The sequence below is a fragment of the Dermacentor albipictus genome, chromosome 7 (genome assembly GCF_038994185.2).
Source record: "Dermacentor albipictus isolate Rhodes 1998 colony chromosome 7, USDA_Dalb.pri_finalv2, whole genome shotgun sequence".
Taxonomy (NCBI): Eukaryota; Metazoa; Arthropoda; class Arachnida; order Ixodida; family Ixodidae; genus Dermacentor; species Dermacentor albipictus.
The window spans coordinates 98,316,797-98,343,084 of NC_091827.1; the positions used below are offsets into that span (position 1 = coordinate 98,316,797).

Genomic DNA, 26,288 nt, shown 5'->3' on the forward strand with positions numbered 1-26,288 from the left:
CACTTTTTCTAGTTTATCTGCAAGTTCTGTAGTATATGGATCCCAGCAAAAACTTGCATACTCCAGTGTACTATGTACATGTGTGAAATACAGTCGCTCCTTAAGTTTCTGTGGCAAACTACTAAAGTTACGCTTCAAGAAACCTAATGCTCCAACAGTATTGTTCCCAACATGAGTAACATGTCTGTAATAATGATAATATTGACTGTATTATTCGTTCGATGCCCGTCTCACTAAATACGACCTCAGACATTTCGTTGGCTTTGACCGGAAAATCAACACTATTAACGCCACTAATGTTAGAATGAGTATATTGAACTACTGATGAAAAGTAACTAACAAAAATTTCGACCTTACTTGAGTCATCATTAACAATAATGTTGGACCAGTGCAAGGGTGGAACAGAAGTGTCATCCTTACCGTTTCTCTTAACCTATTTGCAAGATCCCTTAGTATCGTCCACTAATATCTGCCCGTAGTTCGCAAAGTATGTGTGTTTAGCACCTACAGCGAGCTCTCTAAAGCTACGTTTTAACTCCACTAACTACATGTGACCACAATCCAATTATTTAGTTTTTTTCTGCCGATAGATTCTTCTAATGTTTTGTAATAAGGAACGGAGTCGACAATAAAACGAAGGTTTACCTTTTGCACGTTTGGAAGACACAGTCTTAACGGTAACAAAGTCATCTCGCAGATCGAAAAGCTTGCTTTAAGTAGCCCCCATAACTCTTCCACGTGTAATTCATCGACCAATGTGTCAAAAGTAGGAAAATGATATTCAAGTGATAATTTTAGTACAGTGTAGTTAGCCATATTATATTCATACACAGTTTTAAGAGGTATTTTGATACACACAGATTTTGAAAAATTGTATCGGCTAAAATAACTTTATGATCACTTAATACAGGTGAAACACGTACACTTGATACAATGCTTGGTGAATCACAAAACAACGGATCAAGCGCAATACCAGTGCCATCACTATGTGAAGGATCTCTTACGAACTGATGGAGCATATTTTCGTGTACAAACTCTAGGAAAGCTATTTATAAACTGCCTGTGGCAGTACATGTGAACATATTGCCTGATCCCCAATCTATACCGGGAAGATTGAAATCTCCTCCCAATATAATGTGACCCCTTTGAACTGTCTCAAGAAAAGTAGTCATTTGGGCAAACTCATGATAAGAAGCAGAAGGGGTTCGGTAATAAGATCCAACAAGAAAACTTTTACCATTTTCGGTCCGCAACTTTCAACATACTAGAAGAGTTGACTGTTGGGCTAGTTGGTCGTCCACGTTTGAAGTAGTAGCTTAGCACAAAAAAACAACGGACACAAGGAAGACAGACAAAGACAACTACCTTGTCTGTTTTCCTTGTGTCCGTGGTTCTTTCGCGCTAAGCTACTACTTGAAATTGCAAAATACAGATTCACATTCCAAACCAGAATCAACTCGAACACAGGGCAAGTCGGATCTTAGAACAATGAATACGCCTCCTCCCCATGATTCACTGTCCCGCCTATAAATGTGATAACCAAGAGGGAATATTTCTCTATCAAGGACCGAAGAGCCAAGCCATGATTCAGTTCCTAATACTACTGCGGGCTCAACAGAATATAATAGCAAAGGAAAATCATCAACTTTGTTTCTAAGGTTTCTACAATTGACGATCAGCTGTCTGAGCTGATGCGTCACCACAGATTGGGACAATGGTCACGTTTCGACTACGTCACCACTTGTGCTTTTAATTCGATATCCTTTATCACCCGGGTATACGGTATCAAATCTTAGAACCGGTTTCACTCTGTCCTTCCTATTTCCTTTTGCAAATGCCCAAACTATCTTTCTTGTTTCTCGGACTGTACGTGAAAAATATTCAGATATTCTGTACGCCGTCCTCTTTAGGTTGTAAGCTTTCGTCAAGATCTGCTCCTGCGTCTTGAAGGAAGCAAATCGGACGATTACTGGCCACGTTTCATTTGCATGATACGGCTCCATTCTGTGGGCACGCTCAATATTTATGGAAGTGAGCCTGTGTTTCGTGCGCAGCAATTAATAATCAATTCTTCAGCCTGAGCGCAAGTCTCACTGGCTGCTGAATCCTCTAACCCGTAGAAAACTGAATTCGCACGCCTTTCCCGGTTGTCAAGGTCATCTGATTTCACGAGAACGAGGGACATCGCATCTTGGTCTCATTACTGTTGTTCAGCTATATTATCTATTACTGTTCGCATTTCCTCTATGTTCGGGACATTTCTTTCTAATAATTGTAGCTTGTCCTTCGAGCAACTGGTTATTCTGCGCAGTAGAGGGCCCTGGATATCTTTCAGTACCTCCCTCGCACAATAGCAAAATAATCACATAAAAGGCAGCGCTTTGGAACAACAAGAACTGCTGTCTGCGATTTACCCTGCGTGGCATATCGCGATAATAACACTTCGAAGACAAAAAAAACGAACGCGGGGGTGGAACCCGCATAATGGAATGGTACTATTTGTAGATATGTGGCGAAAAACCAACATGCAACTGGTACAAGGAAGAGATAAGGACCACTGCCATGTCGCCGGTTCCATCCCCATTGACAGGGTGCCGCGGCGGTCAATTTGTAGCCAAATGCCAGCAGTGATGCGCACGACGTATTACTAGGTCACGTGGTCCATACTGTACATCATGGCGGTGGGAGTTGTATTCGCGTGTTTTCTAGATCCGAGCAATATGCAAGTGCTCACGAGTAGCAGTGATAGCTGTTGTAAACCTCTCACATCGTGCTTTCACGAAATGACGGTCGTCGGAATAGGCCGAATGTGACGGTGCCACGCTCGAAAAATGTTCCAACAATGAATATTATTTTAAAGGAGCAGCATGTCGTAGCAGCAGTGCTACCAGGAGATACTGCCCCGGGTGCGTATTGAAAGAAGCAAATGGACACAAAGTCCCCTTACTCGTTTTCCTGTTGCCGACTATGTTATAAAATGGAAGGCAATGCAGCATGCATACCCCCGAACCTTTCCTGGCACAAGGTACGCGTTGACCACACCATTATGGACAATCCACATAGCAACTGCTATACAAGGCAATAGCAGCTTCACTGCGCTGACTGCGACATGCGCCAAGATGACTGTTGGCCTTGATTGTGTAACATCTTGACTATGAAATTATTTGTGGATAATTTAGGAACAGAAGCTGGTATATACGCGGACTATGCTACTAAGTGGAAAATCCAGTAAACACGCCACCAATTTTAAAAGCATACGTCATGCCATTTCTTCATATATTATTCTTCACGCATATCAGCAATAAGTATTGCTCGTGGCAGTTACAAACCTTCAAAAAATTGAATCTTGGCCCTACGCAACACATTTGTCGCATCACCTATACAGATAGTGGAATGCTTGCTAAGACATGAACCTTCCAAGGTGATCGAGCCGTGTTATTTGCATATCTGTCTATAATATTGGTCTCAAAAAACCGTAGCTCGTGGTCTTACTCAATAATGGGCGACCGAATTCGCACACTTGCTGTCTTGCTTCCTAGTTTTTAGAGCAATGTCCTTAAACCGGTCGTATACGCAATGTTTGAAAACCTCATTTGCCGTCATGGGAAATCGAAGGCCAGAGTGTGGGCAACTTTACAGGGGCGAAAACACCACAAACATACGATGCCTGTTCACGATCTTATTGTGGTTCCGTGACATCTCATCTTAGACGTAACGGAAGGTCTTAAATTTCGTCGCTTTGGTTTAGGTTTTCTTTTCCAGCTTTAGTTTTGAGCTCCTGCAGAAAAAATTCAGTCGCGGCAATCGCAATCCACCTCTTTCCAGCTGTCAAAAGGCGGCCAGTCTAATGGATAAAAGTAAGCCGCATTGATTACATGGCTTCTCAGTGCTTTACAGTACTACACAATTGCAACTATCATACTGCTGCTTCAGTTGGCATCCTGTTCCAGTGAAATATGGTTATGTTTCGCGCTTCTAAGGTTTTTCTCATCACGTTTCGCCGTGCACTTACGCCGTGCACTACGCCGTGCACTTTCGCCGGCCCGTCTTAGTTCCGGAACGAAAAAATCTTACAAGGATAAATCACTCTATGTTTCAGCTTTCACGTCGGTGTTCATAAAATAACCATTTTTTGTGTCTACAATGCCAGCACAAAAAGCGATAAGCGCCGATGTGACGCGTTATTAATATATGACTCTTTCGCTAAGCACGTGCACCACCGTCACCGCGAAAACTTATCCATCTACTCAGCAATATTGTAAGAAACGTTGCTTCATACGGCACCTAGTATTTGCTGCACTTCCATAAATTTTACAGTATAATCTGTAAAAGCAGCAGCATGTTTCCGTAGCCCTTGCTTCTTATGCATGAGGCTTTGTGGTGACATGCCTGGAGCACGCGCGATTGATGTCGGCTTGTACAAGCACTAACTGCTGCTTCGCATAGTCGCATTGTAACCATCGAAGTCAACCTTCATATTAAAGCACCGGGTGCAGGCTTATAGCAGCGCAACTTTGCTAAAGAAAAGGTAAGTATAGTATACGCAAATGCATTGGCCTTTTTTGCATGCATGTCTACTAAATGCTGCTCCATAGCTCCTTCTCTGAATCAGTTTATTTATAGTAAATGCAGTACTTTCTGTACAATAACACAGATTGCACGAACCACTCTTGAACGCAGTGCCAAAAAGAAGCAAGCATTGTCATGTAAAACAATAGCTTAAGGCAAGTATAGCTTAAACATACAGACCAGTGAACTGTCGACTGCATTCACAAAGCATTTCATGAGGCGCCTGTCGTAGCATGAAGGCGCCACGTTTTAGGCATTCATCCTGGAAGCGAAAACGCTTTGACAAAGTCCTACTTTTGTTTTTGCCTTTTTTCGAGTCAAACTTTACTTTTACTTTTCTTCTGGTGAACTGAGACAGGATAACAGAATACCATATGTTCAGGTTGCGCTCTGTTCAGTGTATGAAGCAACGCACACATTTCCGTCAGAAGTTCCCGCTCTGCGACTGGAGTTAAAAGATAATGTACGCTTGGCTACTTGCCTTCGTGATTGCCCTGGCTGCCCTGATTAACGGCAGGCACCCTGATATTGAAGACCTCAGAAATGTAAGATTGTTTTTTTTATAGAGAAAAATTTGTTTGTAGAGGTTTCGTGCGACGTTTCATAACGTACATATACTTTTAAACTGACTCTTAGTGGTGTGCGCCGCACAACCGTACAAAAATTGCTAACTGACCTGTACGCCGCACACACTTATTATTGTATTGCGCAGATATATATCTTCTTGTTTCAAAACTACTTGTACATCCTGTTTTATTTTTTTTTCGATGGGGGCAAAATGCGAAAACACCCGTGTACTTAGATTCAGGTGCACGTTAAAGAACCCCAGGTGGTCGAAATTTCGGGAGTGCTCCACTACGGCGTGCCTCATAATCAGAAAGTGGTTTCGGCACGTAAAACCCCATAAATTAAATGTTTTTGTTTTATAATTTTTGTCACTGTTTTATTTTTTTGTCATTGCAATGACAAAGTGAAAAAGTTGTTTTGTAAGCACACGTTATTGTACGAATGTATTTTATTTACCACTTTTTCATATAAATTTGCACGCCACAGATACTCATAGGCGTAAATAATTGAACAATATTGCAGACCAATGAAAAAACTGCGAACCGTGTGAAGCATTACTTTTTAAAAGAAGGATATATCAATGTCTGTGGAAAATGGGCAAGAACTCTCCGCGTTACGTTTCGAAAAGAGAACTGCACTGTTAATTTCAATCATACAGGATGATACATATGACATGGCCAAAAAAATAAGGATGTCCGCTGATCTCGCGCATTGTGTATTCCATGGTAATGCAAAACGTTCGGCCGCGCGACGCATGCGAATGAATGTTTTTGAAATTTTGTTACGGAGACGGTGGAGTAGTGGTGGTTCTGTGAAATATATTGGGAGCGGCAGAGATTGCTGTAACCAAGAAGGGCTTGTTTAGGCCAGACTTCATGTATTATACTTCTGCTGCATTGAAGCGTCCACTATGTACTTGCTGATTTGTTTACGCTAGAAATTTCATGCGCCTAGGTTGGGATATGTTTGCTTACGGTACCATTTAGGCTGTAACGCGGAAAAGGATAGTAGTAAAAGACTGCGAATGAAGAAAAGGAAGACTTCACCTTACATATTAAACTTGTGAAGTCTCTGTTTGAATGCATAACAAAGTGAATGTCTGAATTTTTTGCAAGCACTCATTCCTCAGTGTGCGGACAATGCAATGATCTTAGTTGGCGATCTTAATATACAAAGCGTTGACTGGGAACGACTAGATTCCGCAGTGTATCCAAGCAATCATGGGACAATTCTTTGGGACATGAGGTTGTCGCAACACCTTATTCATGTCGCTAACAAACTAAATTGAATGTATCGCTGTTGGAGCTGTGTCTTGCACTTAGTCTTATACCGCACAGTTTTAATCATTATTCTATCATTTTCCTAGAGTGTGTGATCTCGGATCAGAACATTGTCAACGTTTTATTTAACCATCACTGGTTGTAACATGCAGAAGCAGAAAACACAGGCTCAATGCTTTAACCATTATTGCCGCTCGGATGGCACATCTATAATTCAACACTTCGATGACATTGAAATACTTTCTCCCAGCGATTGTATATAAAAAAAAGACGTGTGTACGCTACTGAAAATAGTTTGAAGGAGAATGTACGAGAAATGGTGTACGCTATTATTTGTCCGTGGACTCTATGATTTCTCATAAAGTGAACGAGTTTTCCTAGACTGTACGATTCCTTGTAAACTGAAGGAGTTCTCGTACTACACGTGTGTAGAAGATTGCATTCTTGCCACCGAACAAGATTCTGGTACATCATGAACGAGTTTGTATGAGCTGAGTACATACAAGATGAACGAGCTGGAACAATCTGCAGTAGTATGAACCCGAAAATTATCGGAATCTTCTTTTCATATTTGCTATATTAATGCAAATGCAATTCTTGTAAGCGAACTACATACAAGATTACCAGTGCTGACCTTACTGCAGTTTTGTCTTGTTGTAATGGTTTGTTCACGATTCTACCGTAAAGAGTAATTTTGAGCTGAAAAAAAATGTCAGATTAAGTGTTGGCTTGTATTTTAATTAAACGAGTATACTTTACCCAGATAATTTTACAGAGCCATTGAAACCTTCATTAATACTGATATCCTCTGCATTTAAGCAAGAGCATGTCATACATCGCATACAGCGTTCTTTATTGGACTTTTTAATGGTAGTTTAAAACACCCAGACTGCTGAGAGACGAGCAGTGGAATGTGTTGCTTGAGCGAGAGCTTGCAGGACACCTGAAAAAGTAAAGAGAACAATTCATTTTTCTTATGTAATAAGATAACGGATAGGCAAAAGCACATTTGCCTACATTCACATTGGTGAGAATGCTCCACCATTCAGTACATATGGGATACAAAGCAAAGTTTATTAAAAATAAGTGGTTTGCTGCAATGCTTCTGACTCCGAAAGGAACATGCATTTCTGTGGTATAATAACCTGTCAGATTAGTAGGCCATTGAAACAAGTGTTAGCACAGTAAAAAAACAGAAACACGAGCACACCGTTTGATCAACAATAATTACTAGTATTGGAGCACCAGAAGCAACAACCCTAAAATCTAGTTTTAGAAAGCAGCACAAAAAGGTCGAGCGAACTAAATTACTTGGAAACTACCCTTCTGCCAGCAACATAACAACCGCGGTGGCGTGTTTCGACATTGCACTGCTAAGCCAAATGGCCACGGATAAAACCCCGGCCACAATGCCCGTACTCGATGGGGCCAAAATGCAAACACATAAGGTGCAATGGCCGCAGATGAAAGAACCCCAAGTATTCAAATTCAATCCGGAGTGCGTCACTAAAGCCTCCCTCATAATCATATTTTGGCTTTGGCAGGTAAAACGCCAGAATTGAATTTACTTACGGCAAACAGTACAAGCATAAGGAAAAATTGTTATATAGAATTTACTGAAAACAGCTACATTTGAAAAAAATTCACACTTGCTAAAATAACAAATTCTCAGATGGTGTGCGCAAATATCTAATTCTGCCAAAATTATTACCATTACTTTTATATGGCCCATTCTACCTTTCTTTCTTGTATCCAAATTATATGTGGTGTGTAGGTGCTCGCTACACCTAAAACAATTTGCACCCTTCCTAAAGTACATGAGATTGTTTCAAGCAACAGCATAATCTTACTTTACGATTGTTAACATATCGAATCGATTTTCACACTTCTTGACATCACGGACTCCTGGACAGGATCACTAGTCACATTGGGCCCCTTTGCTCTGGTATTGTTCACAAAATCATGCAAAGACACTAACCTGAGCTTGCAATAGTTATTACACCATCATTCATAGTGATGAATTTAGGAGAACTGATCCAAGTCGAGCCAAAGGAGCTCCGGTTCTGCCAGGTTAAGTTCATGGTCATGCTTCAGAAAGAGCTTACTGTTGCCACGTTCCGTGGTGGAGGTCACTTTCATGAGAATTGGGTGAATTGCCACAGTGTTTAAGTCCATTCGCTTGCGCAGAATGGCAAATGGAGGCTTAGTGGGCTTGCAGGGAGACAACCTCGTGATAACATTGTGGTTTCAATAGGCTCTTTCGGTATTAATTGATCAAATTTTCTTAAAGCTTTCTGCCAGGTGGATGCTCGAGTTTCCCAGCCCTTGATTTTCTGTCAGCGCTGAGCTCTTGCTGGCAGTAATTTCTTCTCAGCTAGCCGAATGATCTTGAGGCCCCACGTTGACACTACGGATGACTTTAAATGCAGAATTTTTGGACTAATGCACTTTGCTTTGCAAGTCTGTTTGAAGGAAAGGGGACACTTACAGATTTCTATTCTGCAGGCGAGTAAGACGAAGCACTAACTCTCGGTTACAATGCTCTGTTAATAGGTTCGGTAAAAGATGTTGTGAAGGGTTCAACTAAAATTCATTTAGTCAAGTAACATGATTGTGAAGTTGTGGTCACTGACCAAATGAGTGATTATCATCACGCTAGAGACGACACGAATTTTCGTCAAATCTTTACCTCGTACACAACTAAACACAGCATGTAACCAAGATTTGCCAATTTTTTTCACTCACATCTAGAATAACTACCTGTGAGTGTTGCCTTTTGTTCAACCACCCTTGCAAAGCCAGGAGCCTTATCTTGAAAAGTGCATTTGAAGAGATCAGTAGGGTCAGCTTGGGCCCTCATGATAATTCAGCAATCGGACAAGAAATTACTGACAGTACAAGTATGCCAACAGAAAATGAAGGGCATCAAAGCTAATTCCTTCTTCGCAATGTCATTGTTCATGATTTCCCGGATGCACAACTTCATGCCGATACTAAGGAATCACCAGTGCCGAGAGTTGCAAGAAAAAATTTTTGATGCCCTCAGACAAATAAGCCCACTCAAACTTTCCACGTTATGGTTAATCTTCCTTCCTACAACTACACTGAACCTAAACCTGCTGTTTTGGGCAAGGCAACAAAAATCAACACCCTTACCCTACTCGGTGAGGGTAATCTGCGCCGATAATGGTGCCGCCAGGGCAGTTCGTTCCGAAGATGTGGCTCACACCTGCACTTTAATTGCGCTCTATGAATTGCAGAAGCACATCCCACAAGCTTGTCTTCCGAAGTGTGGGCAAAGAGCCCGTACGGGCCTCCAAAACCCACCTAGCCAATGTACGCAAACCCAAACCAGCAAACCTGGCTTGATCAGTGCTTCGAAAAGTTGCTTTACGTCGACTCTTCATAAAATTCTTCCTCTGCATAGCAGAAGCTTGCTTTGCAGTGAAGGCATGTCAATACTGAAGATACAAGCATCGCTACCGGTGAGAAAGAAGCATGCAAGAAAAATAAGTAACGCTCACAGGTCTCGATGAATATAAAATACCACTATCGTGCAGTAGACACCACGTCAGTAAAACAGGCCAGCAAAACAGGCTGGATTTGCAGTCATGTTAACTTGATGCTCAGGTAAATTGCGGTCACCTGGTAGTGTGCAGCTCACTTGCAATATATGGTTTGAAAACTGTGTCACTTTCGCAAGGTATAACGTACATAGGGCTGAGGAGATTTGTGAAGCTTTCCTTATATGTGTGACAGGGTACCTATGAGTTGGCTTCCCCTACATAGGGTTATAGCAATACCGCCTGTAATCATTGTAAAACAAGTGTTATAGTAGCCATGCAACGTGTCCTTTTTGCAGTTGTGACGACGTGCATTGCAGATTTATCTGTTCTCCCCAATTTGCCTCGCGCTTTGTGTGGCTATTAAAGCAGTAATATAGGATGGTTATTAGACTGTGTTATGTCCTGTCACCTTCTTATTTTTCTTACTAATTTTACGTTAAATACATCTTGTTTTGGAGAAGGAGTTACTTTAAGGCATAAACACTCCACGGCAGTTAGCAATTAAGGAATGTAGGATAGGGATAACTTTAATAAAGCGCCGGTCAACGACGGTTTAACGCGTCGTGACGCTGGTGAAGCGTCGACCCGGGGTTACACTCTACTCTGCACTACCCCAGTTTGGCCCGTTTGTAGTGGGTTAGGAGCTTGTGCTTTTCGAGCGCACCCCGGGCCTGTTGGACGGCCCATAGTTGTGAGTTCTTGTCTGCAGACTGGAGTGCACTTTGAAGTTAGGCCTGGTAAGTCCTGGAGGTAGCTGCTGTCGGGAACCTGACACAGTCCCACGTGATGTGCCATTGGTCTGCCGGACCCGCTGCACAAACACCGCACAGCCCACTCGGATAGAGCTCTGGGAAAAGAACGTTTAGCACTGCGAGGGCGAGGAGTGACGCGGTCTGTATTTGCCTTAGGATCACGGCCTCCTCTCGACTGAGTGCCGAGTGGGAAGGCCGCATTGTCCGCCGAACTAAGCAGTAACAGTTGGTTACTTCGGCATAACTGGTCAATCTGTCCTTGGTCTGGAAGCACCACACGGAACGGTCACTTTCGGGGCGCGGAAGGTGAGCGCTCGCGCCGCCGAATGGGCCGTCTTGTTGTAGTTCGGTGAGGATGCACACTCGCCGGCGGGCGCCGGGAACCACTTGATATGGACGGTGCTGCCATGGTCTTGAACGCGGATCTTGCCGATGATGGTGGCCGCAGGCGCGCATATTCGCCCCTTGGCAAAGTTGCGCACGGCATTCCTCAGTCGCTCAGCACGGTGAGACACTCGGCCTGGGTGATCGCCAGAGCGATGGCAACTTCCTCAGCGTCTGTGGCGTTCGTGCACCGCACGCTCGCTACCGTTGTCTTGGTGCTGGTATCCACCGCAACGACCACTGCTGCGAAGCCTTCCCGCTTGTATTCAGCTGCGTCCACGTACCGGGCGTGCGGGTCTTGGGCGTGTTGTTCGGTGGAAGCCTTGGCCCGCGCCTGTCGCCGTTCTTGGTTGTACTCTGGGTGCATGCTCTTCGGGATTGAGTCCACGTAAATGTGGGCCTGCGCCTCATCTGTGATCTCGCACGGTTGCCGGCTGGGAGCTTGGGGGTTGTAACCCAGGGACGTTAGTATACTGCGGCCCGTCTTGGTGGTAGTGAGGCGCTCGAATCGCGTGGTGAGCTGCGCCTCGCTTATTTCTTCTATGGTGTTATGGACGCCGAGCTGCAGGAGCCGAGCCGTACTCGTGGTCTCTAGTAAACCAAGCGCCGTCTTGTAAGCCCGTCTGATCAGCGTGTTGATCTTGGTCCTGTCAGTGACGTGCCAGTTGAGGTAGGCCGCAGCGTAAGCGATGTGACTGATCACGAACGACTGGACAAGGCGCACGAGACTGTCTTCACGCATGCCCGCCCATTCTGTAGAGACTCGATGCATGAGCCGAATGGCGTCCATTGCCTTGGTGGTAAGCTTGTTGATGGTCTCGTCGTTGCGGCCACCCTTGTTGAGTAGCAGGCCCAGGACCCTGATCTTAGGAACTTCAGGGATGCGTTGCCCCGATGCAGCCGCAATCTTGATGTGATCACACTCCCGTAGGGGAGCGCGGTTCCTTCCCGGTCGAAGCGGCGGGAGGACGAACAGCTCGGATTTGGCGGGGAGCACATTAGGCCTGTGTCGTGAAGGTGCTGCTCGATGGCGGTAACCGCCGCTTGCAGGTGTTGCTCAATGCTGGCGTCGGTGCCGCCGGTCGCCCACAGGGTAATGTCGTCGGCGTAGATCGTATGCCGGAAGCCGGTCCCCGCTACTGCACTCGCTACCCCGATCATGACGAGGTTAAAGAGCAGCGGCGAGATGACAGAACCTTGTGCAGTACCCGTACTGCCAAGCTTGTGCTCGGGGAGCTCTAGGTCACCGGCGTGCAGTTCTACCGTGCGGTTGGTCGAGAATAATTGAATATAATGGTAGCTCGTTACCCCCATGTCGTGTCTTGATACTTGTGCTAATATGGCTGAGTGTTTGACTTCATCGAACGCACTTGGTAAATCGAGACCCAGAATTACTTTGTTCTCTTGTGCCTTATTGTCGATGATTTCTTTTTGATTTGTAACATGGCGTCTTGTGTGCTGAGTCGGCGCCGGAAGCTGATCATCGGGTCAGAATAGAGGCCTTCCTTCTCTAGGTATTCCTGCCACCGGTTGGCGACCACGTACTCCAGCACCTTGCCCACGCAGGACGTCAGCGAGATGGGACACAGGTTGCAGATGTCCCGCGGTTTGCCCGGTTTCGGAATCAGGATCGTTCTTGCCGTTTTTCACTGTCGGGGGAGCTTGCCCGAATGTCAGCATTCATTGAAGTAATGAGTTAGGGCCTTTATCGAAGCATCGTCCAGGTTGCGTAGCATCTTGTTGGTAATGAGATCGGGGCTGGCTGCTGAGCGGGTGTTGAGCTCGTGCAGCGCTACCCGTACCTCTGATATGGTAATGTCTCGGTCGAGCCACGCGTTGGGCAGTCCACAGTACGGGGGGTGGGTTTCCGTTGGCGTGTCTGGCAGATACTTGGCTTCCAGGATCCTGATAACGGCACCTTTTCTTTGTCGTTCTGTGATGGCGTGCATGAGGCGGGCCAGGCGGTCGCGCTGGTATGACTTGGTCTTTGTTTCGTCTAGGAGGTGCCGAGATAGATTCCATGTACAACTGCGATGCAGTTCCCTGTCAGCTTGGTTGCAGATTTCGTTCGACTGCTGACGGCACAGGAGTTGGCAATAGTGTTCAAGGGCCCTGTTCAAGTCAGCTCCTTCTTCCTCAATTTGCGATTCAACCAGTGCTGCTTCCAACGCACCTGTATCGAACGTTTGGCCACGATCAGATGGGCCAGGCGGCAGTCCATGATGATGACGTCCTCATCTGTTTCTATGGTCTTTGTGGCTGAGTGGACGGCATCGCGGAGCTCCGCCGTCCAGGTGTCGATCTCTGTGATGTCTTGTGCTGTGGTGAGGCGCACCTTACCGAATCCGTCCCAGTCCGTTCACTTGTGTATAATGGTATTGCTCTGTAATTGGTTGGGTATCGTAAGTACGAGGATGTAGTGGTCACTGCCCAGATCGACGCCCGTGTTATAAGAACCCTCTTAGAACGTGTCAATGAGGAACAAGGCAAAAATGGCACTGTAAGAAAAGAACATTAGAGGATTTATCACCACGGCCTTATGTCTTCTTCCTTAACATACGTCAAACGGAACACTGATATTGAAGTGCAAGGTCTGCATATTATATTGCCTTGACGATAAAGCAAGACAGAGTGACGCCTGGACGTTGCGGGACCAACTCAGATGTGGAGATCAACACTGATGAGCGACAAAGCAGTCTGCTTACACTTTTTCTGCAGGTGCTGTCACACCTGCAATAAAACAAGTGAACTTAGTGTCACGAGAGTAGCATATAAAAGTGACACTGTTAGCAAAGCAATCCTTCATAGGTACAAGTAGGAATGAAATATTGATGTTCGCCCATAGAACGCTTCAATTTGAGTAACAAAGCCTGCTAGAAAATAGCAATGCATGAGCTAACTGTGCAAAAACATTATTCGAAGGTCCCTTTCTTTGCCTCCCTCCTCCTCCTCGTGCGTAGATGGCAGTCAGGTTAACTGGACCGGATCACCACATAGCGTAAGCAAAGGTGGAAACTTGGCAGACCAATTATGATGTCATTGTACGGCATGAATCCTTGCAGTAGTTTTAATGTGTTTTGTAATGCTGGCGATCCTGTAGGCCGCACAGTATCAAATCACCCATAAGCCTAACAGCATTGCATTTTGTCTAACCGACTTTTGAAATAGCCCCATAAAGGGGCTGCAGTATGTATAAATTAAATAAATAAATAAAATAAGTTGCCCAAGAGGGCGAAATAATAGGCGTCGACAGCAGCCCGACCCAGCGGCTTTGCGAAATCTGGATGACAAATCAATCGCATGCCTCACAGAGGACATTACCTTGGAAGATTGCTCTCCCAGCACTCATCACCAAACCTGGCAAAACAACTAGCGTTCACAACTTGAGGCCCATCTCGCTTGCATCCTGTGAGTATATGGCAGCGGAGCACGCGGTCCTGACTCGGCTTTCTCTGTTCCGGGGGAATAATAACATTTACCCTCATAGTATGAAAGGATTCAGATCAGGCCTATCCCCCCAGGATATCATGAAATTGATTACGCATCAAATCATAGACAACGACTCTAGCGACACTCGGGCCGTTTTGGGATTCGATCTTGAGAAGGCCTTCGACAGCGTTCTACATTCGCATACCCTAGCCTCGATATCACGGCTCAATCTGGGTGAGAGGTTTTACAACTATGTTAGATCGTTCCTCTCGGATATGAAGGTTACCCTCCGGGTGGCCAATCTCGAATGACAACTGCTGGAACTTGGCGAGAGGGGCACCCCAACAGGGGTCAGTCATTTTGCCCTGTTTATTCACTAAGCCGTGGTCGACCTATGCAGAAAGCTTCTCGAGATCGAAGACATCAAATACGCTATGAATGCTCACGATATAACTATATGGTGCACAGGAGGCAGTGATGGTCAGGTTGAGGGAGCCTTACAGCAGGCCGTAGACACTATCGAAACCTATCTCGAACCCATCGGTCTCAGATGCTCCTCCTTGAAGTCGGAACTCTTGCTGTATATTCCCAAGAAACGCGGTCCAAGGCCCAAGGGGTGGACATTGTTAAAAGACAGATATATTAACCTATATACAAGAAACGGCTGTCGTATACCGAGAGACGATTCAATCAAGGTCTTGAAATTGCTATTCTATTGAAATTGCTATAAAAACTGAAATTGCTATTCGTTTAGTTCGGAGGGTATCAAATCGGCATCATGGACATCAAGAAGGATAAACTCATTCAACTAATGCATGCCTTCGTTCTCTGCCACTTTACAAACGTGGCAGCCATGCATCAATGGAAACGGTCAGAGCGGAATAAATGGAATGCACAGTTTATGAAGATTACTAAGCGGGTTCTCGGGTTACCCGTATACGCTTGTACAGAGCGCTTGTGCAGCTTGACATTCATAACACTCTTGAAGAGATTGCAGAGGCCTAGCACTAAGTCCAGCTAACTTGCCTCACTACAAGGAAGGCAGGGAGATCCATCTTGCAGGAAGTCAGATATCACATCAATAGAGTACCGGTGGAGTTCTCTGACGTTCCTCCGTCGATTCGTGAGAACATTACGGTCTAGCCAATACCTAGGAACATGCACCCCGATCATAATCGCGGTAAAAAGAGAGCAAGGGTGGCCAACTCCCTTAGGCGAATACACAGTGATCAGCGAAAGGTCAGCTTTGTGAATGCCGCTTCTTGTAAGGAACGTCGGGCGTTCACCACCGTCACTGTGGATGGTCGGTGAGGAATCACCAATGCTGCCTCCTTCGGTTGAGGGACTCCGAAATAGCTGAACAAACGGCTATTCCACTAGCCCTGCTGGATAGCTCACGGGCTGTTATCTATAGTGATTCAAGATCTGCAGTAAGAGCATTTGAAGAAAGCATCATTTCCAAACAGGCCCTCAGACTTCTTGGGGGCAAGAGAATCACGCACCCTTCATTTATTAGATTCCCGCACATCAGGGTCAGATAAATGGTGCTCCTCCCAACCTCAACAAGTCGGCTCACGGGGCTGCCCGTGAACTTGCCCACCACGCTCCCCTCGACCAATCGGAAGCCGACTCCCTAGAGAACAGGGACACACCACTTACAACGAGATTATTAAACACTGCTATCTCAGCCGTAGAACCTAATTTGTTCCTCATCCGCGGCTCAATATAGCTCAAGCATTAACATTCCGTCTACTACAAACGAATACCTATCCCAATCCGTCGCTCTTACATAAAATCTATCCGGATACTTACACCAATGCTACCAACCACGATTGGGGAGAAATAGCCACGTTAGACCACATGCTCTGGCGGTGTGCCCCGATCACGCTCTGTCATCGATAACAGCTCGGCCAGATGGGAGGCGGTTCTCTGCAGCGCTCTTCAGGCGGACCAACTCTGGGCTGTCCAGCAGGCCCACGATGCGACCGAGAGGCTCGGCCTTCCAGTTCCTACGTGGGAGCGGCCCGCTTCATGAAGACTTGCGATCTGCAGTACTTCATTAAAGATTTACCATACCATACCATAGCATACCATATATTATTAACCATTATTTCCTGTGAGAAGCCGCACAGAATCAGCACACTTGGAACATCTGAAACTAATATTTTTTTAAGATGTGCGGGTTTCCCTCAGCGCCTTTGCTGCTGCCATTATAGCCTGTTTCAGGAACGTATCTTAATAAACTTATGTAAAGCAAGTGCTCCTCTGGTATTTTCGCTAGGTATTTTTAGTTATAATAAGAAAACAGCACAAGTGCTTTTACAAGTTATTTTTACATGCATTTTTTGCGATCTCATGCCATGCAATTTCTCAACAGCTTTAAACATCACCAATAGAACTTCATTCTGATAACCTTATGGAGCATTATTAGAATTGGAGAATCAGCAAGAATTTGTACATTTCACGAGAGATTCAGGAAAGGTGGCAGGTATAAAATACACTAACAGAACCTAGAACTCATAAGTGGCCATGATCGTTTTGTACGCACCTTGTCAAAGCAAGCAGATCAGAGGCTTTGTCGCACTGTCCAGGCTGCAGTAATGCCACAGGCTCCCGTACGGTGCAGAGATACTTCCAGCTTTAGAAATTGTGACATCCCTAAACAATAAGAACTGTTCACCCTAATGTAATCACTGCTGAAACTGCAAACTTGTGATTTAATGTCTTAAATTGTGAAAAGGTCTCTTACAGCCAGCTACATTAAGCGGCGTCCCCTGGGACCAATATCTCATGCTTACATCAGAGGCGGCTATTTAATGTATCAAATTCACGAAATCACAAAGGACACTTAACACAAGAAATACAGGTTGCCTTAGCAGCAATATAAAAGGAGAAAAATTTGAATACAGGCTACAATCTGATCACGAGTCAGACAGAGCAACCGGGTGCCGTATCGCGTGGACGTTAACTGTGAAAACACATCAACGTACTTCTAAAAATGTCTATACGATTTCTTGCTAATAAAGTACGCACAATGCAGCGACATACGCTGCTTCAATTATTGTGCCCGTTTAGATTAAGTGATCCCTGGCGCTAGCATACTTCAAACCAGAAAGCAAATACACTAAATATAAAGCTATTGGCAAACTATACGTCTCAAGGTAACATTCTCAGGGTTTACTTTCTCAGTGGCGTAATCGACGATGGATTTGGTGCCGAGTAGTGTCATCGATACACTTTGTTCCGGCTTGTTGTGGGCCGTTATACGGCGTTGTACTATTCATGAATGGTACCGTCTCTGCATCGGGCGCTGCAATCAGGCCGGCTCGATTTGCTTTCTTGTGAACGCGTACGAACGTACGTACTCTCTTTCGCGAGTGTTTTTGGAAACTGCTCGCGTTCTATCTGTGTGTGCGCGCGCGTCTGATATGCGTCATTCTCGAATGGCAGGATGTGCTGCAAGTTCATCATTTGAAGGCCCTGCTTTAATGTAGAGACATTGATATTTTGGTTGTTTCGAGGTCAGCTTTCAGCGCATTGCAATGCATTGCCTTACTCTTAACCATCGTAGGCAGACGAACTACTTTGTTAATTCTCCTTTAATTTCAAGATCAGTTTTGTATCGTATGTAGGCAGATAATTGTTACCTAGTTGCCACGATAATCTCGTTTTTTTACACCACTGGGAACATATGACGATTTTTTACCATGTCAAGCTCGCTAGCATCCCGTGCAAAAGGTGTGAAAGACAGTGCAAATAATTTTTCATAGCCGTAATTGTGCATTGATACTGCGACATTTTTAGCGATGGTATGATGGTTATCTAATTTCAATATTTTGTATTCATTTGTGCCAAGTGAGATGGATTTTTATTGCAATTTTTGCTATTTATTCTCCGACCTAGTTACAGCTTGTTTTGTGATTCTGCTTTTTATTTTTTACAAGTGCGCATGCATGGCCAGTTTCATGCCTGCTTGTTATGGTTAGACATAAATAGGTGCTCAAATCCTCTTAACATGGGTAATAAAAAGTGATTAACAGATTTGTATTTGACAGTCTTGTGGTTGACACACTTAGCTGCTTGGAAAATACGTAGTTCCATGTTCGCCCGTTACTATCTCTGACTTATTTCTGCATTATTGTTACGATGTGATAAAGTGCATGCATCTTCTGTCGCTGATCAAACTGCATGCAATAAACTCTTCTGCCAACTCGTCCTTGCTGGATGTGTTTGCAATGCGCTATAACCATATTGCCAGATTCTTTTACTGTGCGCACAAACAATCCTATAGCATTTTACTATGAAACTTTGAAGGTACCGAACAATAAAATATTACAATAACATCTTAGGCCGATCTACTCTGAACAAAGGATGTTTTCTCGGACGAAACGTTTTGGTGATATCATTGTCAGTGCGTGCTTATTGCCTGGTCGGGGAATGCGTCACACGAAGGCAGTAGTATGGCCGTAAGTGTTCATCCGAGAAGAGTTCCCAAGTGAAAATCATTGCATAAACATTAACGGCACCAGCTTTGATGCCGATGTATGTGATCATTCAATGAAGTTCCAGAAGTTGAACACTAGACCTCTTTTTTATTTGTTCTGTAATTTATGCTCGTATACGTCTCATAATGATCAGATGTATTCACACAGCACTTTGATCATGGTCTTGCATGTACCACAAAGCACTCATCATAAATCTCACTGACATTAATGAGCCTTTTCTATGCACTACGACTTAAGTACATTTAATTTGTATGCAGTTGATAGCCATTCTCAAAAATCACTTTGCTCATAGGGCTACAGTGCGTAAACATCACGCGTCATCTGACACACCACATACATAATGTCGTGTAGTCTACGCAGTACATCACTAACATTTCGTGCATGCACTACGCATTCTCATAGCACAATGCATAAATCTCGTGGACTTCGTAAAAGACTGCTTAGCACATCATACATATCTCTACGAGATCTCGTTCATTTCTCGTAAAGTTCCCATACACGTTTTTCAATAGGGTCCATGCTGTATTTCCATTTTTGTACCTGACAAAAAAAAGCAAAATGCCTTTTTACGTCATCCCTCTACTTTCGAGTATAGCAGCCCATTAATCTAACCACTTTCACTAGCCACGTTCGCGCCTATTTTCCTCTCATGCCAAAGCTGACTAACTCTTTAAAATGTTTGGTGAGTGGGTCAGGTGCCAGTTTCTCATGCTGTTTTTCTTTGTGGCAGATTGCGCTTTGAAACGTTGTCTTAGAGTTTAAAATTCCGGCATCAGAACACATTCCCCAATTCTTTCTTCGTAGACTGCTAACGCTAGATAAAAACTGTGCGACGTTGTGCCGCCTCGATTAGGGACCCAAGCCGAACAGATTTTAACGTTTCACCACCAGAATGCAAATGCCACCACTTTTTCAACATACACCACAAGAAATCGTGATAAGTATATACGATTTACAACACGTAGTCGTTTTCGACGTAACAAGGCGCATTTTACTCGCTTACGCACGTCCAGTACCTATGCAGAACCGAACCATCAGAATGTCGTAAGCATCTGTAGGGCTGCCCGAGTATAAATAATCCGTCGCACACTTGCTAGTCGCAGATGCGTAGCTTGTCACTGTTGAATTTGGTAACGCTTTGCGAAATCCCAAACGATACTCAATAGCGAGCTACCAACCAAGTACTTCTTTTAACAGCACTTCTCAGAACGCCTAATCGGCAATATTTTTTTCGTTTTTTTCGTTACTGAGACGCCAAATTTATACAGTGTGCCTAAGCGCGCGTTCGCTCGGTTGCCCATATTATCGCGATGTGCTTGAAGCGGGAGCACAGACTATAAATAACACTCAGTACTTATAAGAATGGCTTACGCACATCGGCAGTTTAATAATTACGACGTTCGTGCAGCACGAGTGAGAAAGAACACGCACAGCGCCCCATCATGCGAAAATTTATATTTATGTTGGTGAACGTCACAAGTGGCGATCTCCACCTTGGTAATCACATTGGTCATCGTAGTAAATGGATATCCGTGTGTGACCTGGGGCGCTATAACGTAATGCCATTCCAAACATTTCTATTCGAGTTCTGCAATCAGTCTTCCGCGATTAGTCAAAAACTTTTTTGAGCCACCCCCACTTCGCCTGTTTGTCACGCGACGTCACGAAAACCGCGATAGCTCCCCATCTGATATCACGCGTACACACTGATTATGCATGAGTGGAGCGAACAAAAGAAACATATTTATTGCTGATTCGACGCCTTTTCGCCATGAGGCCTCGGCTATTGGTCAAAAGTTTTCGGGCTGCACCCACTTCGCCTGCCTGTCACGCGACGTCACAAAACCGCGAAAACTCACCTCGTCGAAGTGACGTGTGCGCGTTAAAGATGCATCAACATGCCGAAAAAAAGTGATTTTTTTCTGAATAGCCGCAGGCTTCTCCATTCCGAAAGAAATAAAAAATAGGTGCCGCCGATCGCTCAGGCACTGGCTACTCGCACCTGCACGAGAGCATGGATTTATTTGCGTACATCAAAACTTTTTGAGTGTCCATGTGTTGTTTTCGAGCACTTTCGGCACATTTATGACCTAGCTCTGCGAACTCTTGTTTGCTTAGGATCCGTTTTAGCGGCATTCTTAACCTTCCGTTGCACGCCGCCGCGATTTTCGGCCAGCCACAGCAAGCTATGTAAGGGAAAGTGGACCAATCGCCGATGCCAGCACCACCCTCTTGAATTAGTAAAGACAAAGCGTAGACGACCAGGACTCAAAAATAAGAACGCAGACGACAGGACCACCGCCTCTCGAGACTGGCATGCTGAGACGGTGATCAGGTTTACGCACAAAATGGCAGGATCGGTGCGAAAGGTTTGTTGAAAGAAAGGGCCCAATGTAGAAGTATGCTCAAGTAAAACTCTTGCTGGGGCTGGTTGGTTCATGATCGAATCAGTAAAGGCAAGGCGCAGAAGACCAGGACTCTTCTGCGCCTTGCCTTTACTAATTCAAGCATTAACCAACTAGCCCGAGCAAGAGTTTTACTTGACCACTCTCTTCAAGCGCTTATCTATATTCAGTACGCTGGCTCGGCCACATCGAATCCCTCTCTACTTGAGCGTGCTCCTCGGCTCTTGTGAGCCACTTAAATAAGGCTAGCCGGTCAGTGTCATTTGTTTTTAAATCAAACAAAAATGACCTTCTATAAGTGAGAAGAACATTTGAATGGTGTGTTCAGACAACCCTACGGGCCACCACCCGATGCTTGCGTCGGTGGTGGCGGTGACGAAAATTTGACGTCAGGAGACTCGAACAAAAACATATTGGAATAATTTTACGTTATAGCGCCCCTGGCTCGCGCAATTTCAGTTCACACGTTCGAAGCGAGAATCCAACTCAAACAGAAGCACCATGGAGTTTTATTAGTGGGTGCTTGAAGTTGTATGAGCTTCGACGACGGTCTCTTGTAGCGGAGCGTCGGTTTTTTCACGCGAAGCTTGTTTCCGGACGTATGCTACAAATCTCTATGAATATAATGTGAAACAAGGTTCAAATACAGGCTTAGGTGGGATTTCCCGAGTGTATGAGTTTAGCGAACATAGCTCAGGGTTGAAGAGCACTTCAGAGCAAAAATACGCTTGGCAAAGTTTTGCAAATTAAAGGTTCGCTTTGAAACCGGTTCGCTCTCACGAACGCCATTGGTCGGCGCTTCGTTGCCGTCATGCCTGGTGTATGAGACTACAAATTTTGTTGTCATCACACAGGTTGTCAATCATTTGGAAAGGAACCCTCGTCTGGTGCGAGAGGAGCCACAGAAAAGTGGTTCGCCTGAGGGTCACGCACGGTGTCGAGCATGATCCTAATGGTTGCTAGGGCAACCATGGTCGTCTCTGCTAGTCTCGCGCTGGCCGGCGCGACGAGGGGATGTCGATAGTGGCTTCTTTGGTTGTGTTGTTGGAGAGCATTGGCCTAAGACAGCGATGTGACGAGAGGGAATGGTGCGAAGCGTACCACATGAGCCAAGGCTAATTGCGAAGGCAGTTTAGGTGCCCCAAAAACAGAATGCGATGGAATTGCGATGAGTTAAAATATCGTGAACCACACGATTTTGTAGCGTTGACACTGCGGCGCAAATGTTTCGTTTCTCCTGTTTTTTGTTATTTTGCTACGGGTTGTTTTCAGCAGTGCGTCTGGAATGTAGAAGCTATTGGGTTGTCGCAACCGTTGGTCACTCGCATTATTACCATCGTCGCTAGGGTCATTATGTTTGAGAGAGAAGAATAAGGGGTGTGAGATTTCCCTCCTGGCTGCAGGAGAAAGCCGCTGCAAAGAACGTTTCTTTGACCACGGCAAGATTCTCTAAGTTGAGGCATGCGTGGACGGAACTTTCAACGCAATCCTCCACCCTAAGAAGCTCAGTCATGGCTAAACGAAATCCTACGAGAGCCGCGGCCTACACACACAAAACCGCTTCGAGTGCTTAACGTATGGCACACCACTTAGTGAAAAAAAAAATATAGCAACTCAGGTTAAATTAAACCACAAGCTGTCTCCGTCGGAAGTTCAGTTATTACTGGAAATTAAATGTGCAAGTGTTGTATACAAACGAATATTTTTTTTTTGCCACACCAGGAACATTCTTCAGTTATTATGTCGTCCCCAAACTACAAACAGAAATGATAACGTGAGCATGCAGCAGAAGGCCGGACGTTATGGGTCTCCCTCGCGCCGCGACATTCCACTCTTTCTCCTAGTGACCTCACCTTGACGTAATCGTGAGACCTAACCGGTTCCAAAGCGAAGCGTTGCAGAATACGGCGCCATAGCGCTTCTGGGGAATCCTGTACTGATGCTGCGCTGACGGATATGCAAGAGGGCAAAAATCAGCAGACTTGGCCACTTTGATTTCTGGGCACAGCAATGTTTGGTGAGACTACTGTTGCAATTAGTGTCTTGAACAGCCATACGGCGAAGATTACCGAGCCTAACTATGCCACACAAGATACGGGCACATTGGAAATATGCATCGGGGAAAATGGCGGACGCAGCCCGTCTTTCCAGTTTATTTGGGATTTGCTTTTTTATTTGTTATGTTCTCTAATAAAACAAAAACGAAAGCTTAGTGTGCCCAAAGAGCCAGCTTTAGCAATCATTGAGCAGTATTGTAGATGTAGATGCCGTATTTTTAGGCACTAGCCTGTGCTTTCTCGGCACCTAAAACAGCCACTCACAGCCTCATTTTAGGCGCGATAGGGGCAAATATAGGCAGTAAAGACCGTTTGCAAACAACCGCTACTTTGATTCATTGTATGTATGTAACCAATTATTGTGGTAGGAAAACTGACGTTACGCTTACTTGTGAGTTCTGAAAGACGCAAATAATATTGTGAAAGCCATCTCTTCTCATTTCTTGTACTGCAGGCAACACGATTATTATATTTGTTCTGGCACATTGAGTAGGTACTCTAAATTTAATAGCCAGGCATTCTTGCTTACACTTGCGCATCATGTGCAGCAAGTACAGCAAGTTAGAAAACACAATACCCTCCAGGAAAGCTGCTAAATAGGTAATGAGAGCAGATAACATACGTACTCATGAGTTGAAATCAACAACAATTTGAATTAAAAAGAAGCATTCAATTTTTTACTACAAAGATTTGCATGAGTAACAGAAACAGAATCACATGATTCTCATTTCTATGTGTTGGGGTTCAAGGTTGTGCCTTTTTTTGTTAAAGTACGCTTGTAGGTTGCAAACATGTGCATATTGTCTGCAGATGTTAATGCAGTCTTTTTCTGTTTCCTTGTCTTTACCTGATGACATGCGCAGAGCTTTTCACAAGGTGGGTTCAGCTAACTTCCAGCGTCCCTCCCATCCAGTATCTCAATTAAGTACCTTAGCCTTTCCTTCATGATTCCATGGAAGGCCGTCTCCGGTGGGAATGCCTGCGACATTTGTCGAAATGAACGTCTTCTTTGGAAGTTCCTATCTACGTCACAACGGCAACAATGATAATAACGATGTCCCTTAGAGTGACTTCGATCAACTTGAAAAGCGTTCAATGAAATAATCTGGCATTTCGGCTCTGTGAAAAGCCCCGCTTCGAATGATAAGGATAATATGGGTGTTAAGTGAGCTCATTGTAGGAAAGTTTTATAAGCATCCTAAGAACTCTAATAATACGAAATATAGCAAATGTCATTTTGAATTATTTGACTGGTAATATAAGAAATCTATCTGCACCAATCTTAACAGAAATGTGAGAATATGACAAATTTGCATGGAGCGTTGCGGTACAGCATGACATTACGAACGTTCAAAGTTTTCTTTGTTAGAAAACACCATTTGGCCCACTCAAGCCCATTTTCAGGCCAAATAGTATGTATATAAGCAAAAGTTTCCGCATCATCACCGGTAAGCTACCATAAAACCTGGCAAATGACCAAAACGAGCGTTTCTCATTACGTTCGGGTGATTGAAGTGGCTTAAAAACATTGTAATATTTTGTTTTTCTTTTTAGGTGCTTCAAGGTACGAAGCTCTTCGTTAAGTACAGAAATTACTTTAAAACTTACCTGTCGCGTGCCTACTTGTGCGAGAATTACCAACCTACTAAGCGGAAACATGACAACTATGACCTGATTCATCAGTACAACATGTCCGGTAAATGGTGAGTACTTTCTAATTTCTAATGACTTTCTAGATTCATCATCACCAGTCTGTATTTAGCTTCGCTACACGACAAAGGCCTCTCCCAGCAATTTACAATTACCCCTGCCTTGCGCAAGCTGATTCCAACTTGCGCCTGCAAATTTTGTAACTTCATCATCCTACATATTTTTCTTGAATCCTCTACTGCACTTCCCTTACCTTGGCACCCATACTCTAACTCTCATGGCCCACCGACTATCTACCACCTGCGCTTTACGTGGCGTACGCAACTGCATTTTTTCTGCTAATGCCTGCTACAATATCCAATATCACCGCTTGCTCTCTGATCTACACCACTCTTTTCCTTACTCTTAACGTTACGCCTAACATTTAACAGCGCAGTCTTAGGAGCCAGTTCCTGCAGCGAGTGCTGGCGTCGTCCCTCGGCTTCCTTGTAACTGAAAGAAATTGCGCAGCCAAAAATTTGGAGCAGCTTCACACTCGTGGCGCGAAAACTGCGCAAGCAGTGAAGCTGGCGGCCCCTAGATTATTATTGGTTCGGCTAAGTATATGCGTGGTTATGCTTTGAAACTACGTCAAGTTTTCTGCGCAGCGTCGTCGTTAACCCCCAAAAGAGAAATGAACAATCGGTCAATAAAGCATGTACAAAGTGTTGTTTTATTTTCAGTACCAGTCATTTATTTCCGGAACTTGTGCAACTTGCTGACGTTTTGCCTACGCTTCACCGGCGCAACATTCGGAATCGGACCGAAGTCGTCGCATCCGTTCTCGAATAGCGGCGCGGTGGCTTTCGCGCTGTGCTTCCTCTTCTTCTGTCGACACATCCCTTCTGCATCAGAGGGCCGGCTGTTCTGTTAGCTAGGCGGCGGAGCGGACCTGCTTTTATACCCCCGTGGTGACGTCACGGCTTAGATCTGCATCTGTGCATGCGCGGCCTCCGTACCTCGCGGCCAGAGAAAGCTACGGGGATGCGGTGCTGACGCGCGCAATGACGTCATCGCTCGGAGAGGTTTTGCTGCGCAAGTTTCCTGGCCTAACCACCAGCTTAAAGCACATGGCTGTTAAAATG

General features: G+C 44.7%; 1 protein-coding gene across 1 annotated transcript in view; it reads left to right on the plus strand.

The window, feature by feature from the left end:
* The first annotated feature begins 4,771 nt into the window (after window positions 1-4,771).
* Window positions 4,772-26,288, plus strand: part of LOC135916835 (uncharacterized) — a 136,276-nt gene continuing 114,759 nt past the window's right edge. The window contains exons 1-2 of the mRNA XM_065450268.1: window positions 4,772-5,114; window positions 25,069-25,217. Coding sequence (XP_065306340.1) covers window positions 5,031-5,114; window positions 25,069-25,217 — 233 coding nt within the window. The 5' untranslated portion in view covers window positions 4,772-5,030. The remainder of the gene's footprint in view (window positions 5,115-25,068; window positions 25,218-26,288) is intronic.